Genomic DNA, 16120 nt, shown 5'->3' with positions numbered 1-16120 from the left:
ATCAAGGAAGTAAACAGACAACCCATTGAATGGGAGAAAATACTTTTAAATCATAAATATGAAGGGGAACTTGTATCAGATATGTAAAGAACATGCAAACTCAATAACAAAAATACAAATAACCTAATTAAAATATTGTCAAAGGATCTGAAGAGACTTTTCTCCGATAAAGAGATACAAATGGACAATAAGAGCAGGAAAGGGTACTTAACAGCATTATTCATTAGGGAACTGTAAGTCAAAATCACAGTGAGATGCCACCTCACACTCACTAGCATGCCCGTTATCAAAAAGAGAGATAGCAGCCAGTGCTGATAAGAACATGGAAGCTGAAACCTTAATTCATTGCTAGCAGGACTGTAACATGGTCTAGCCACTTTGGAAAACAGTCTGGCAGTTTCTAAAAAAGATCAAATGTATGGTTACCATATGACCTAGTAATTCCACTCCTAGATATATACCAAAGAGAAATGAAACATAGGCGTTCCCATTGTGGCTCAGCACTAACGAACCCAACTAGTGTCCATGAGGACACTGGTTCGATCCTTTGTCTTGCTCAGTGGGTTAAGGACACAGCATTGCCGGGCGCTGCAGTGTGGGTCACAAACAAGGCTCAGAGCCAGCGTTGCTGTGGCTGTGGTGTAGGTTGGCAGCTGCAGCTCCCATTCAACCCCTAGCCTAGGAATGTCCATATGCCATGGGCACAGCCCTAAAAAGACAAAAGGGAGAGAGAGAAATGAAACATAGGTTCCCACAAAAACCTGTACATGAATGTTTATAGCAGTATTATCCATAACAACCAAAACGTGGGAACAAGTCACATCATAACTCTTAATAACCAAAAGGTGGGATAACTGATGAATAGAAAAATATGGTATGTTCGTACAATAGAATAGTATCTGGCCATTAAAAAGAATGAGGTGCTAATATGTATGACAGTGTGGATGAAACTTAAATATATTATGATAAGTGATGGAAGACAGATACAACAGACCACATATTGCATGATTCCATGTATTTGCAGTGTCTACAATAAGCAAATCTCTAGGGACGAAGGTAGATTAACGGTTGCCTGGACCTGGGGGAAAAGCAGTGGCAGGAACTGGGAGTAACTGGCAAAAGGGTTTCTTTGGGGATGGTGACAATTTCTAAACTTGTTTGGGGTGATGGTTGCCCAATTCTAAAAGCCATTAAATTGTATATAAAACAGTGACTCGTAGGGTATGTGAATTATATATCAATAACATTGTTAGGAAAAAAAAATTGTCTGAGGGAAATTGGTTAACTAATGGAAGAAAAATAGGTGAAATTAGAACCCAAACTCATAGCATCCACCAAAATAAATTCTGAGTGATTGAACTGCTTGATATGAAAGTAATTGAACTGAAATAGAATTATCATGGTGGGAAATACTCTTTCAAGCATAAAACGAATTACAAGGGAAAATTGGTAGGTGTTACAAATACATGCCTTATTTTTTTCTTTTTAGGGCCACACCCACGGCATATGGAAGTTTCCAGGCTAGGGGGTCGAATCAGAGCTGCAGCTGCCACCTACACCACAGCCACAGTCACACCAGATCAGAGCTGCATCTGCGACCTACACCACAGCTCACGACAACGTCAGATCCTTAACCCACTGAGCGAGACTGAGGATCCAATCCACATCCTCCTGGATACTAGTCCGGTTCATTACTGCTATGCCATAATGGGAACTTCCCATTATGAGTACATAAAAATTAAAGAACTACATGTCAAAATTTTTTTTCTGTAATTGAACTCACCCCAACACACAAGCTTCCAGTTCTGCTCAGAGCAGGAAAACCCAGACTTGACTGTGGCTTGATTTTAAGCATGGTCCTTTCTGAACCTAAGCCTGATGGCTTACAGTCAGCCCTGTTCTTCCCCCTCCTCAGAGATGGTCCAAGTTCCTGGGGAGAAGGAGGAAAGGACACCAGGTATCTTGCTGGTTCTGAGGGGGCTGTCTGGTCCCCAGGGCCAGGCTTCCATCCTCCCTGATTTGCCTCGGGAGAGCAGATCCCCCCACAACTAGTCTTGGGTGATCCCGCCACAGCACATGGTTTTGAGCTCATGAAGTTGTTTAAACTGTGTTGTGCTTTTGTTCCAGTGTCCTGGACGTTGCCTGGGTCATGCTGTGAGGATGCAGCAGCCTCATGTGATTTGTCAACTTCACAACAGTTCTGACTCTGACTGCGATGACAGAAGGAGGTACCGACCCCACCCTAGGGCAGCACCCAGCCCACCTCGGTCAGTGGGGATGACCCCCCAAAATGGAGTCATTGCTCCTGTATAGCAGCTCTCAACATGGACAAGTCCTACTAGATTATGACTTTTTTTTTTTTTTTTGTATTTTTAGGGCTGCACCCTCAGCATATGGAGGTTCCCAGGCTAAGGGTTGAATCAGAACTGCAGCTGCCGGCCTCCACCACAGCCACAGCAACTCAGGATCCAAGCTGTGTCTGTGACCTACACCACAGCTTATGTCAATATTGGATCCTTAACCCACTGAGCGAGGCCAGGGATCAAACCTGTGTCCTCATGGATGCTAGTAAGATTCATTTCTGCTGAGCCATGACAGGAACTCCAATTATGACTTCTTATAGTGCCACTCTCAATAGTCTATGTCATACTGATGCATTAATTACTATGTAATAATTACAAATTATTTGGGTATTAAACATATAGAGACACCCCGAAGAGAAAAAAAAAGTAGCATTGAGAATAGACAGATTTTTTTTTCCTTTATATACAAAGTTGGTGAAACCAAATGATACCTCCTTGAGGATTACAGATTAAATCTTTTAGTGTTCTCACTACTTTGTTCCTCTGTTTAGAAACTGGTTGGTTGGGATAGTGGCACAGTGGTTTAGCAGAGAATAAAGGAAACTTTTATTTCTGAAAGGGCTTACACAGGAAAACAGTTGTTTTCTCTTATGTCAGAGTTTGACCTGGTTGATGGTTTAGGGGTAAAGGAGCTTTGTTCCCTGAGATCACCCAGAGACCCAGACCCCTTCTGTCTGGGGACTTTGCCATCCCAGAGAAAGGTGCCCCAGCCTTAGAGGAAGTGAGAAGAGAGCAAAGAGGGCACACTACTGGGAAACCTCGAGTTCTGCCTCCCTCTTTTTGTGTAACCTTGAACTACCCAACCTCCTAGTCTGCAGAACGGGGTATTACCGCCCATATGAAATTTTGATGGGGAAGTTTTGATGAGCTGGCTAAATGTGAAGCACCTAAGCAGCCTGGGTCCTAGAAAATGCTCCATGTGTGGCTTTTCCTTCCTCCTCCACATCCTAAGTCTTGCTGGAGAGAATGAGATGATGCTAACAATTGGCTCAGTTTCCATTGTGAGTCTTCAGGAAGGTTTGGCAGTGTCGTGTCAGCTGTATTTCCTATTCCCAACACAATTCAAGCCAGAACCAATTCTCCTTGAATGGAAAATGTTTAAAACAGCTGCTGTTATTCTCAATAGACAACGTAGTTTCCAACTTTGCCTAGAAGATAGAGCCCACACACAGATTGATACGTATCATCCCAGATGTTTTACTTTGCACTCTCAAAGATACATTTGCAATACAAACACATACATGGATTGAGCTTTTCTTATAACACACCAGACATATTTTCCTGAAAATTTTTTTTCTACTTATCAATACATTATAGCTTCTCCCTGCCCCAACCTGAGTACGTAGGAGTCAGTTTCTTCTTTTGAATTGTTCTTGTTTAATATTACCTCATTCCATTGTTGATGGACATTTTATTGTTTCCAGTGCTTTGCTCTTACAAATAAATGCTGCAGTAAACATCCTAGAACATATATCTTTAGGAGCAAAGGGTAAGATTCTTATGGGATAAATTTTAGATATGGAATTGAATTGACAGGCATGCTCATTTGGAGGCTACTAAATTACCATCAAAATGTTTATACCAACAGTATATATTTTCATCACCATTATATAGGTTTTCAGTCTTTCAAAAACTTTGCCAATCTGATGAATGAAAGTTAATTTATTGTAGTTTGTACTTTTCTAGTTACCTTTTATGGTACGCTCTCTCTCTTTTTTTAGGGGGTGGTGGTGGTGGTGTTCTTCTTAGTATTCTTCTCTAACCAATCCCCCTTTTCCCATCTTTACCACCATCACCCTTGGCCAAGCCATCCAGCTCTTCTTCCTTTATCCATCCTTTCCTCTTTCCAACCCAGTCTCCATACTGCGCCAGAGTAATCATTTCTAAAATGCAAATCTGCTTTATACCATCACCCCCCAGCTCCTTGCTGGATTAACATCACTCTAGGCTCTTAGGGGAAAGTTTGACCAAAATCCACAATGTGGCCTATAAAATGTTGCAAAGTCAAGTCCCACCTCCTTCACAGTCTCATCCAAGACCTCACTCTCTCTCACTCTTTGTGTTCCAGCCACACTGTCCTTCTTTCAGTCTTGCAATTTCCAACCCAAAGTATCAAGAACAAGAAGACAAAAGGCATGGGAGGATGGATCAGCAGGTCTACTATCCAATTAAGTGGGGCTTTAGATAAAGTGATATGGAAATGAACTGAAACAATAAACATTTTTAAAAGAAGTAATAGAAGAAAAATTCCTAGACCCGGAGGGGGAAAAAAAGAGTCAAGTTGCCTTTCACTTTCTCTATTATTTCTGCTTCCTCCAGGGTTGGCTGTTCAGCTTTTATCCTGGTGCTTCTCTTTCCTGCTGTTAGTTTCCTCCAGATTATCTGTTGCTCTATGGATGAAGGACTGAGTTAGTTTTGAGAGCTACTGTGGGCTTCTTTTGCAGTTTTCTGGCCTCGTTCCCCCCCCCCCGCCCCCAATAGACTCTTCTGCTGACTGGGCATGCTTCCTGTGGGCTTGATGAAGGTAGGTGAAGCTTTAGATCTCATTTTATAACACATGGAGAGGGAGCAATGGGCAGGCTGGAGACCCGCATTTGCCAGAGTAGGGCCTCAATAAATATTAGAGGGTGTTTTGTAGAGGGTAACATTATTAGTGGCCATAGGTAATGGATGAGTGGGAAGCAGGCTAACTACTAGCCTTTTCTCTTGGCTCCAGGAAGAGTCTGGGAGATGTGGCTTCCATTGGAAAAAAAGTTACAGAGGGAGTGAGAATTATCAGGGTAGAGTTATCCTGCATTATGGCAAGAGAACAACATGGGGCCTAAGGAAATGCTTGAGAATCCAGAGCATTTGTTCTCCAAAGCAGTAATTCCTAACCTCAGCCAGAATTACCTGGGAAGTTTCTTTACAATAAAGATTCTTTGGCTTCAACTCCACCTTAATGAATCCCCATCTTTGGGAGGGAACCTGGCAAACTACGTCTTTTTAAAGCTGCCCACATACTTCTGATAATGAGCCAGCCTTGGAATCCACTGCCCTGCAGAATCAGTAGTTCCATCTGGCTGATGATGAATATGGTTATTTGAGGTAGGAACAGAGCTGGACTGAATAGGAACAAGGAACTGAGAAAGACTAGTAGAAACAGGGTTTCTTTATGATTTCTGCTGCCACTTCTGCTTTTATGTTTTGCAGAGAAAAATACATGAGCCCCAATTGTGTGCCCAGTGTTGGTACCCAGGTGGTGTCCCCCTAGCTCAGCATCCCCATTCCCAGTCTTGTCCCTAGCCAGAAGGAAGAGATGCTCTCTCCTGGACCAACCTTGCCTTCTCTTCCTGGGAAGAGAAAGACCAGCCTCTTGGACTTCAGCGTCTGTCTTGGTCTTAGTCCCTGTGCTCCTCCCATCTTTTATATGTAGGAAACTAAGTAGTTTTTTCTGACATCTCACCGGCCCTGTCTTCTATCAAAGCAGAAATGTAGCTATATTAATTGAGGTCCTTTGGGCTGGAAACTACAAAGCTCAACTTGGAATGATTTATACAAAGAGGATGGGTGATTTCTTATTAAGATAAGACCACAACTTTTGCATACAACAATTTGGTATATTTCAAAGTGTATGCTATGACTATTCTTTGAATATTCAGCTTTTTTCAGTAGAAAAGCTGATCTCTGCATAGGGGATGACTCAGTCTCTTCCCTGTTGAACTCAAATTTTGGCCCATAAGATTCATACCCACTGGGGGAAACAACAACAACAACAACAAAACCCCTACAGTTAGGAGAACATTCATATCCCTCTTTCTCTGATAAATCTCATGAGCAGTTTGGTGCAACACTATTGCTTAAGTAAACCCTTTGATGGAGTCTCCCCCTACTGGTTAATCAAAGTATTGCTTCCAACTGTTTGTAATACTCTTAGGGAAGTTCAGGTGATCACAATTTTCTCTGTCTTATTACATTTCCAGTGGTGTTTCAACACTCTTTAGATTATGTACCCTAATAAGAAGACTTATTAAATGTCAAAATGTCAGGATGTCTCAAGAATCCAAAGGGAGAATACCGTGAGACCTCAGGAAAGAGGATAACCAAGAAATGAGAAGTCATGGGGATTATTTCTCCTTTTCTCTTTGCAGCTCTATCTCTGCTACATTCTATGTTCTTTCTGAATTTATTTTTTTTATTCTTCTTTGGCTTGTGTGGCAGAGTGTGGCCACCACTATTCCAGCCTTCAGGTTGATATGTCATGTTCCAGCAACTTCCAAATTCCTGGGAGAAAGACAATGACTGAAGTAGCTCAGGTTAGGGCTCTCTTCCAGTCATCTTGAGGGTAAAGAGACATTCTCGTGTACTATAAATGCATCTTCCAGAAGTCCTGACCTAGAGAACAAGGGCACATACCCCAGAGTGGGCCTGCTAAGGCGGTTCAACCTCCAGGGTAAATTTTCAGAAGTCAGAGGGCAGTCATGTGAAAAGATCCTGGACATCAGGAAAATGCAAGTCAAAACCTCAGAGATGTCACCTCACATCTGTTGGAATGTCTCTTGTCAAAAAGACAACAAGTAATAAATCTTGATAAGGCTGTGGAGAAAAGCAAACCCTTGTACACTATTGGCAGGAGTGTAAATTGGTGCAGCCACTGTGCAAAATAGTATGGAGAGTCCTCAAAATTTGAAAATAGAACTGCCATATGATTCAGCCATTCTACTCCTAGATGTATATCTGAACAAACTAGTTCGGAAAGGTACATGCATCCCAATGTTCATAGCAGCATTATATGCAATAGCTAAGATAGGGAAGCATCCTAAGTGGCCATCAACAGATGAATGAGTAAAGAAGATGTGACAAATCTGCACAAGTGAATATTCGCCCTAAAAAGTGCAGTTTTGCCACTTGCAACAACATGGATAGACCCAGAGTGTATAATACTTCGTGAAGTGAGTCAGACAAAGAAAGACAAATACTGTATGTTTTCAGTTATATGTGGAATTTAAAAGACAAAATGAATATGACACAGAAACAGATTTATAGATACAGAAAACAAACTAGTGGTTGGTGGGGAAAGAAGTTGGGGAGGGGAAGGATGGGGGAGGATATAAAGAGGTGTCAACTAAAAGATATAAAATAAGTAACAAGGATATAAGGTACAGCACAAGGAATATAGGCAACATTTTATAATAACCTTAAATGGACTGTGATCTATAAAAATATTGAATCATTATGGTGTATACCTGAAACTAATAGAATAGTGTAAATCCACTCTACCTCAAAAAAACAATTAAGTCCCTATGGTACAGGGTAGTTATGAGGATTAAATGAGACCATCTATGTAAAATATTTGAAAAATTCTCTGGCACATGGCTGTCCAATAAATATACACAAACAGTGGAGCCTTTCTGACAACGACAAAACAGAGGATGTTAACTTTCTGTTCTGTTTTAAAAGGTAAGGCAGCCAGCGATAACTCCCTCTTCCCAAAAGGTCTTTGTTAGCTCCGACTATGAGTCATAGTCTGACCTGAATGTAAAAACAGAGAACTTCGCATAGTGGGCAAAGGTTGCTCACAGGCAGATTTATAGTCGGACCAGAATGTGTTTGGAGGGCTTATACACACAGAACTTAAAAGTTTGCTAACAAGTGCGTCATTCTTCTCCTCCCTTGCCTAAGCCACCTGCTCTAGCGCACCAGGAAAGCGTATCTTCAGAGGTGTGTGCCTAGACTTGGTATTGGAGGCATGTGGAAACACCTGGCTTGCTTGCCTTTCTTTATTTTATTTTATTTATTTTATTTTATTTATTTTATTTTATTTTATTTTATTTTATTTTATTTTATTTTATTTTATTTTAGGGCTGCACCTACAGCATAAGGAGGTTCCCAGGCTAGGGGTTGAATCGGGGCTATAGCTGCTGGTCTAGACCACAGCCACAGTAACTCGGGAGCCACGCTGCATCTGGGACCTACACCACAGCTCATGGCAACGCCAGCTCCTTAATCCACTGCATGAGGCCAGGGATCAAACCTGTCTCCTCAGGGATGCTCGTCAGCCACAGCGGGAACTCCTGCTTGCCTTTCTTAACATCGTGATTCCTCCACCACTTCGCTTAGCCAGGAGCAGTGCAGATCAGCTTCCCATTGAATAAGGTCCTATGTCAGACTGCTAATGTATTTTGAAAATAGAGTATGGTAAAAGGCTTGATCCCAGCGAGAAGGAACACGATACTCCCATTTTCCAGTTTGTGTGTGTGTGTGTGTGTGTTTTCACTTCAGACCCAGCTTGAAGAGGAACTGCTCATCGGAGGCTTGTGACACATGTTGGTACACAGGCCCCTGGAGGCCCTGCACGGCGGCCTGCGGCCGGGGCTTCCAGTCTCGGAAAGTCGACTGTGTCCACACCAGGAGCTGCAAACCAGTGGCTGAGAGACGCTGTGTGTCCAGAAGGAAACCCACTTCCTGGCGGCACTGCCTGGGGCCTTCCTGTGATAGTACGTACCCGTCTCAGGTATCACAACCACCCCCGAAGCCTGGTCCAAACAAGACCTCCTTGTCAGGGTCATGTCTGCTCGGGCCACGCTGAATGGGTGGGGGGCCTTGGGACATAAGGAGACTGGCTGCTTTGATATGGGTGCAACTGGGGGTCCTTTGGAGAAAAAAACAGTTGCCTTAGTAGGGTGGTCAGGACCTTCTAATAAGCCCTGCTAGCTTCTCCAGCAGACTCCTTTTTGCCTGAAGTCTCCTCTGCCAAGAGGGTGATTCATTCCTCCATGGAGGAGATTGGACAAGTGTGCAAATGACCTGAAGTTATATGTGAAATGCAGTCAGATACGTATTTTTCTAGGGAGCAGGTCCAAAGCTTTGAGAAGTGTTCTCAGGGCTCCATGCATCTCTGAAAGCTAAGCAGTGGCTGCTGCAGGCACTGGGGGAGCAGGTGGCCTGAGGGGCCCTGGGGTCCCCAGAGGGCAGTGAGAAGCCTCTTGGCCAAGCTAAGAGGTAAGTCTAGGGCAGTTCTGACACCCATGCAAATCAGTGGCCCTAACCCAAGCCCAAGCCTAGTTTCTTTATTTTACCCTGTGACTTCAGTTTCTGCTTGCTTTGTTTTTTAGGGCCGCTCCGTGGCATATGGAGGTTCCCAGGCTAGGGGTCGGATCAGAGCTGCAGTTGCCAGCCTACGCCACAGCCACAGCAATGCAGGAGTTGAGCCACGTCTGTGACTTACACCACAGCTCATGGCAACGCAGGATCCCCGACCCACTAAGCAAGGCCAGGAATCAAACCCTAGTCCTCATGGATCCTAGTCTGGTTCATTAATTGCTGATCCATTAAAGGAACTCCCTTTAATGACATCAATTTTTTTTTTAACTAGGTCTTTAAAGAGCTGTGTGTTAAATGGAATTTTTTTTTTTTTTTTTTTTTTTTTGCAGGAGACTGCACAGACACAACTCACTACTGTACGTTTGTAAAGCATCTTCATTTGTGTTCACTAGACCTCTACAAACAAAGGTGCTGCCAGTCGTGTCAGGAAGGACAAAACTTTGGGGGTTCGTAATGCTGCTGTGAAGATAAAACAAAAATGTAAAAGCTCTCTTCCCCATGTAGCTGGCTCCAAGACATGTCTTTCTTTAAGAAACTCTAGACTCTACAGTCAAACAGGGGTCGACACCAGATCGACACTGATAAAATTTGATATTGCCATTTCCCCGTGGCGAGTTTTTAATTCCAACTCTCTTCAATGATCTGCCCGAGGACTAACACCAACTGCCACAGCAGGCACGCCGCCGCACGTGGGACCTCGCCGTGTGCTTCTCATCAGGAAGTCACCAAGATCACCGGTGCGTGGTCACAAGCTGCCTCTTCCTGTGATTTGTCCTCTAATCTAGAGCGGGACATCCTGAAGACTTGGGAAACACAGCAACGGATGGCCTCTCTTCTCAGTTTTAGGGTTTCAACAGGTTTATAAGGCATTTGCATTTTAGAAGCTCTGGCCAGTAGTTGTTAAGATTTGGCGCTAATGGCATTTAAAAGAGACAATTCCCTTGTTCAGGCTCAGAACCCTGGCTGATCCAGGGATTCTGGGGCAATGGCATCTTGGCCTTGCTCTTCGAGAACCCATGGAAGAAAAGCAGAGTAAACGTTGCTGCCATTTTCACAACTACGGAAATCTCGCTGTGACCAAATGATGCATCTTGGAAATCAAAGGAGAGGGAAAGTTAAACCTTTTCTACTGATTTTGAAGTATATTCAAAGCTTTCTTTTAAGAGCTGTGAATGAAACTTTTTTCTAAGCACTATTCTCTTGCACACAAACAGAAAATCAAAGCCTTATTAGACCTAATTTATGCATAAAATAGTATTCCTAAGGATTTTTATTTTGGGGAAATTATAAGAAAGTCATCTAACTATGAAACATGAGAGTTGAAAAGAATTGTTTATAGTAAATCATTGTTTTAATCTGAACTGATTTTGTCAGTAACCCCAAAGCAAATTAGGGTTAGGCTGGAAGGGACAGTTGGGACGAGGGGTTAGAGTTAGGATTTGGTGAAGAAGTTTAGGGTTCATTTTAGATTTAGGATTGGGTTAGGTGAGGATGGAAGATAAGTTGGGGTGAAGGCTGGAGTTGGCTTTAAGGATCAGGGTGAGGACCAGAGTTGGTTTGGGTTTGGAAAGGGCCAATGCTGGGGTGTTGGCCGTGGTGTCAGGGTGGAGGTTAAGTTTGGAGTGAATGTGGCTGCGGAAGGATTTTAGGACTCGCCTGAAATCGTAAGTTCTAAAGCTGATAGGGCTAGGGGGCTCTTTCCTCACTTTCCACCATGTATGGCTTTGGATGGCATGCAACCCCAAATAAATGGTCATCCTTCTTTGTCCTGTGTCTCAGCCACCTGTACGCATGCTGCCTATAGCCTGCTGGCAGCAGAGTCACCTGAAGCAGGTGTGCTGGATCCAGCCCCCCGGGGCCTCTCGTCAGTGAACAGGGCGTTCTGGCTTTGGGATTTGTCTGCGGACAAGCTTGCTGGGTCTCTCTGCCATATTCTGAGCACCGGCTCGCTTACTCTAACTTCAGCCTCACTGACACTGGGATGAGCACTGCTGTATGTGGAGGGTTGGTGGTTGGGACGGATGTGGGAGCGTGATGAGGACGCACCAGCCCATGAGTCATTAATCATCCATCACACTTGATTGCTGAAGGTTTTTAAATGAAAGGAGAGATCATTTGTAAAATACTCTTTGTATATATTTATTATATGACTTAAAGGTGCAATATTTTATTTTGTACAGTATGTAATAAAGACATGGGACATATATTTTTCTTGTTAACAAAATGTCTTATTAAATTGCTTCACCTTTGTATTTAAAGTGGCTGCTTTTCATTTGCTAGTGTATCTTTTGACTTGTTAGCGTTCCAATGACATCCCTGTGTACTGTATTTTACTACTGTTTCTATCACACAAGAGTTAATGTTTCTCTTTCATGATCCTGACTAGTAATTCAGAAATAAATGTACTTTGATTATTCAGTGGCATCCTCATAAATGCAGGTGACTTCTTTGCATTCTGCTTTTGGTGGCCTTGGGTGTTATTACCTGGGCTGCCACCCTGCTGGGCTCAATGCCCTGTGCTGTCCTTTGGAGTGTGGGTTACAGGATTCAGAGCAGAGCACACAGAGATCCACTCTAATTCCCTCATCCCAGTCACTGACTTCCGGTGAGTCATAGTTAAAAGAATGTCAAGGGCGGAAGGAGTGGAAAGAAGTCCCAAGTGGACACGGGTGGGTGGGATTTGGGAGAAGTAAGAGCAGGAGGAACTAATACCCTTTCATTTTTGGCTGTTGCCAGGAGTTTAGGGACGGATTTGAGATGTCAACACCTGCAGCGAGAGACTTTTTGGCAGCAGTTGGTGAGTAACCCCTTTCGACACCTTCAAACTCTCATACAGGTGATGGGTTAGAACTACCTGGGTCCACTCGTACACAGGTTTCTTTGACTAGTAGCTACGATGCTATCCAAGGTCAGTTGAACACATGGATGCAGCACTGCAGATACAGAGGAACCGAGTACACGGAGGGCCAACGAGTTATCTGCACACTTTCCACTGGGGGCAAGGTCGGGGCTCCAACCCCCACTCTGTTTGAGGGTCAACTGCATAGCATTTTGAGCTGACCGGTGAGTCTTTAGGAGTCATTCATGCTCTTGGAATTGAGATTCCCCTTCATTTGCCACGGGCCTTGGAGTTTCCAGGATCACCTGATGGCGACAAAAATCAGCCGTTTTGCAGTAACTTGTGAAATGTTAACCTCCTGAGGCTGAGCCGCACAGGAGATAAGCAGAGGATCATCTCAAATATCTCAACAGTGTAACTTCTTTCTCACCTTCCTCCCCTGCCCCCTCCTCTCCTCCTTCTCCTCCTCCTTCTTCTTCCTCTCTCCCCCCCCACCCCCCCTCTCTCTTTCTCTAAGGTCTTCATAGGTTACCAGGTATAGAGAGCATTCTCAACACAGGGTGGAAACGTTACAACTTTATTTCCAACTCCGATGAATTTTTCTAGGAAATCTCCTCGATTTTTCTTGGCAGTTTGAAATATGTTGTAGTCTTTAGCCACTATGCAAGGACACTGGAAAATCCAGATTGTACGATCTAACCACTAATGTCAGGCTTGGGTCCTCTCTCATGTACAGGGTGATGAATTCCCAAATGCTCTATCTTTTGCATATCAACCTTTCGGGATTTCACCATTTTTCCACTGTCGTCCTTATTCCTGCCTGGGTTCTAATCGAGGATCCCGAATGGCATTTGGTTGCTTTGCCTCGTTAGTCTCCTCCAATCTGGGATGCTTGCTTAGTCTCTTTTGTCTTTCATGACCTTGACACTTTTATTTATTTATTTATTTATTTGTCTTTTTGCTATTTCTTGGGCCGCTCCCACGGCATATGGAGGTTCCCAGGCTAGGGGTCCAATCGGAGCTGTAGCTGCCGGCCTACGCCAGAGCCACAGCAACTCGGGATCCGAGCCGTGTCTGCAACCTTCACCACAGCTCACGGCAATGCCGGATCATTAACCCACTGAGCAAGGCCAGGGACCCAACCCGCAACCTCATGGTTCCTAGTCGGATTCGTTAACCACTGCGCCACCACAGGAGCTCCACCTTGACACTTTTGACCTTGACACTGGCTAGGGATTTTATCAGTTGGGGGTTATCTAGGGCTTTCTCAAGATTAGAATGAGATTATGCATCATTGCCCTTCTCAGTCCATACTGTCAGGGGGACAATATGTCAATATGTGCTATTACTGGAAATATTTACTTTGATCCTTGGTTAAGGTGGTTTCTGCCAAGTCTTCTCTGTAAAGTTACTGTTACTCTCTTTGCAATTAATAAATATTTATTTTAGAGGCAATGCTTTAAGACCATGTCAATACTCTGCTTCTCCTCAAAGGTGTCCTTAATTTTGGCATCCACTATGGACTGTGCCTACAACAGTGATGATGAAAATGTTCTGACCTTCTGTTTTCTGTATTCCTTCTACTTTTATTAATTGGAATGCTTTGGAAAGGAAGAGTTGTCCCTTATTCCCCATTTATTTATTTATTTTTTCACTTATTTATACCCATATGGCCTCCAGGAGATATATATTTAAGAGAGAGAGAGAGAGATGGAAATCCAATATCACTGTTTTGTTTGCTCAAAGCATTCTAGCTTTGGCCATTGGGAGGCTAAAATGTTGATTGCATATACATGAACCCCCCCATATACATATAGAAGGTTTTTTTTTTTTTGTATCTATGAATTCATACTGAAACCGTGGATGCTAATCCAGCACCATGGGGTCAGTGTTATAGTCTATACCTTTTTCTTACTTGTAAACTTTCTCTGACAAGAAGAAGCCTGGCTCTCATTACCTGCAACATATTTTCTAGGTTTGGCCTTTGTATACACGTGAAGTAGTTTCAGGGTAGCTAATGCATGTCTCTGTGAAAGGAAAAAGAATTACCAATTATGGTGCAAAGTTGGTATAACATTCTTTTGGTCTATTGCTTTATAGTGTCCAGGTAGAACACTCTTCCAGAGTCCCAGAAAGTTCCAGAAAGGCCATCCCTTCCTCCCCACCGTCTTCAGTGTAACTATGTAACTCACTTGCAATACAGTTACACCCATCAGTCACAGTCTGCATTCCTTCTTGGGCCCTCCCCACTCCTGGGTGATGGCTTTTGCGATTTTACTTGCAGTAGAATGGACCTGATGGTTTACAGTTCTAATAGTTTTGACAAATTTGGAGAGTTGTCTCCCACAGGGTTCTTACATAACAGTTCAGTCACCACCCCCAAATTCCTTTCTTCTGTTTCTCTGTAGTCAATCATTCCTCCACTCCCTGCCCATGGCAATTACTGATTTATTTTCTGTCCCTATAATTTTACTTTTTCCCTAATTTCGTGTGAGATCATACAGTATGTGGCCTTTGAGGACTAGCTTCTCTCACTCACCAAAACACATGTGATATATTCTTGCATGACATTGGGCGAATCATTAGTTTTTCCTTGAATTGCCTTTGTATGAATATACAATAGATGTTTATCATTTTTCCAATTAAAAGGCACCTCGGTTGTTTCCAGTTTGAGGTGATTATGAATACAATTCTATAAACATCACACACATTCACACACAGGCATTTGTGTAAAACTAAGCTTTTATTTCTCTTTGATAAAACCTAGGATTGGATTTGCTGGGTCATATGATATGTGTATGCTTTTAAGAAACTGTCGGACTTTTTGCCAAAGTGGCTCTTCTACTAATGGTAAATGTTCCAGTTGCTCCTAATCTTTGTCAGTACTTGACATTGTCATGTGTGTATGTGTGTGTGTGTGTGTGTCTGTGTCTGTGTATTTTGTAGCCATTCGGTTAGGTGTGTAGTGGTGTCTTATAGTTTTAGTCAGAACTTCCCTATTGACTAATGATGCTGTGAGGTGTGTGTGTGTGTGTGTGTGTAATGTCGCTATCCTAATATATAGTGGTATCATTGTAGTTGTGATTTGAATTTCTCTGTTGACTAATGATATTGAGTATCTTTTCACATGCTTATCTGCCATCTCTTATGGGTTGAACTGCATCCTCCCAGGCCCAAATGTCTAACTCCAAGTATATGACCTTATTTTTTTTAGTTTATTTACTTATTTGTCTTTTTGCCTTTTCTAGGACCGAACCTGCGGCATGTGGAGGTTCTCAGGCTAGGGGTCTAATCGGAGCTGTAGCCGCTGGCCTACACCACAGCCACAGCAATGCAGGATCTGACCTGTGTCTGTGACCTACACCACAGCTCACGGCAACGCCGGATCCTTAACCCACTGAGCAAGGCCAGGGATCGAACCCACAACCTCATGGCTCCTCATTCTATTTGTTAACCACTGTGCCCTGACAGGAACTCCCAAAGTTTCAGTTTATTTATTTACTTTTTTGTCTTTTAGTATATGACCTTATTTGGAAATAGGGTCTTTGTTGATGATCAAGTTAAGATGAGATCATTAGGGCAGGTGACGTTGGTGAAAGTCCTATGTCTATGAATATCAATATGACTGGTATTCTCATAACGGGGAGGCCTTTGGACACAGATGTATGCACATAGGTGAAGACGAAGGCAGAGAGCTACAAGCCAGGCAGCACCAGAGGTTGCCAGCAAAACTCCAGAAGCCAGGGGAGAGGAACAGAACAGCCCTCAAAGGAACCCACTCTGCTGACACCTTGATCTTGGACTTCTAGCCTCCACAACATTGAGATGATACATT

The 16120-nt window shown here is 43.2% G+C and overlaps 1 protein-coding gene across 2 annotated transcripts in view; it reads left to right on the top strand.

Annotated features, from left to right (window-relative positions):
• Positions 1–11880, top strand: part of ADAMTSL3 (ADAMTS like 3) — a 357638-nt gene extending 345758 nt beyond the window's left edge. Inside the window, exons 27-29 of one of the 2 annotated variants that reach the window (XM_021098873.2) lie at positions 2128–2228; positions 8625–8839; positions 9776–11880. In XM_021098873.2, the coding sequence (XP_020954532.1) occupies positions 2128–2228; positions 8625–8839; positions 9776–9900 (441 nt within the window). In that variant the 3' untranslated portion in view covers positions 9901–11880. Of the gene's footprint in view, positions 1–2127; positions 2229–8624; positions 8857–9775 lie in introns of both variants that reach the window. The other variant, XM_021098874.2, reaches the window with a different exon arrangement.
• The last annotated feature ends 4240 nt before the right edge of the window (positions 11881–16120 follow it).

The sequence above is a fragment of the Sus scrofa genome, chromosome 7, assembly GCF_054392235.1.
Source record: "Sus scrofa isolate SSC_HxYL_T2T_F1_AM1 chromosome 7, Sscrofa_HxYL_maternal_Yorkshire_Landrace_v2.0, whole genome shotgun sequence".
NCBI lineage: Eukaryota > Metazoa > Chordata > Mammalia > Artiodactyla > Suidae > Sus > Sus scrofa.
The sequence above is the reverse complement of the archived record's forward strand: the minus strand, read 5'-3'. Positions and strand labels throughout refer to the sequence as shown.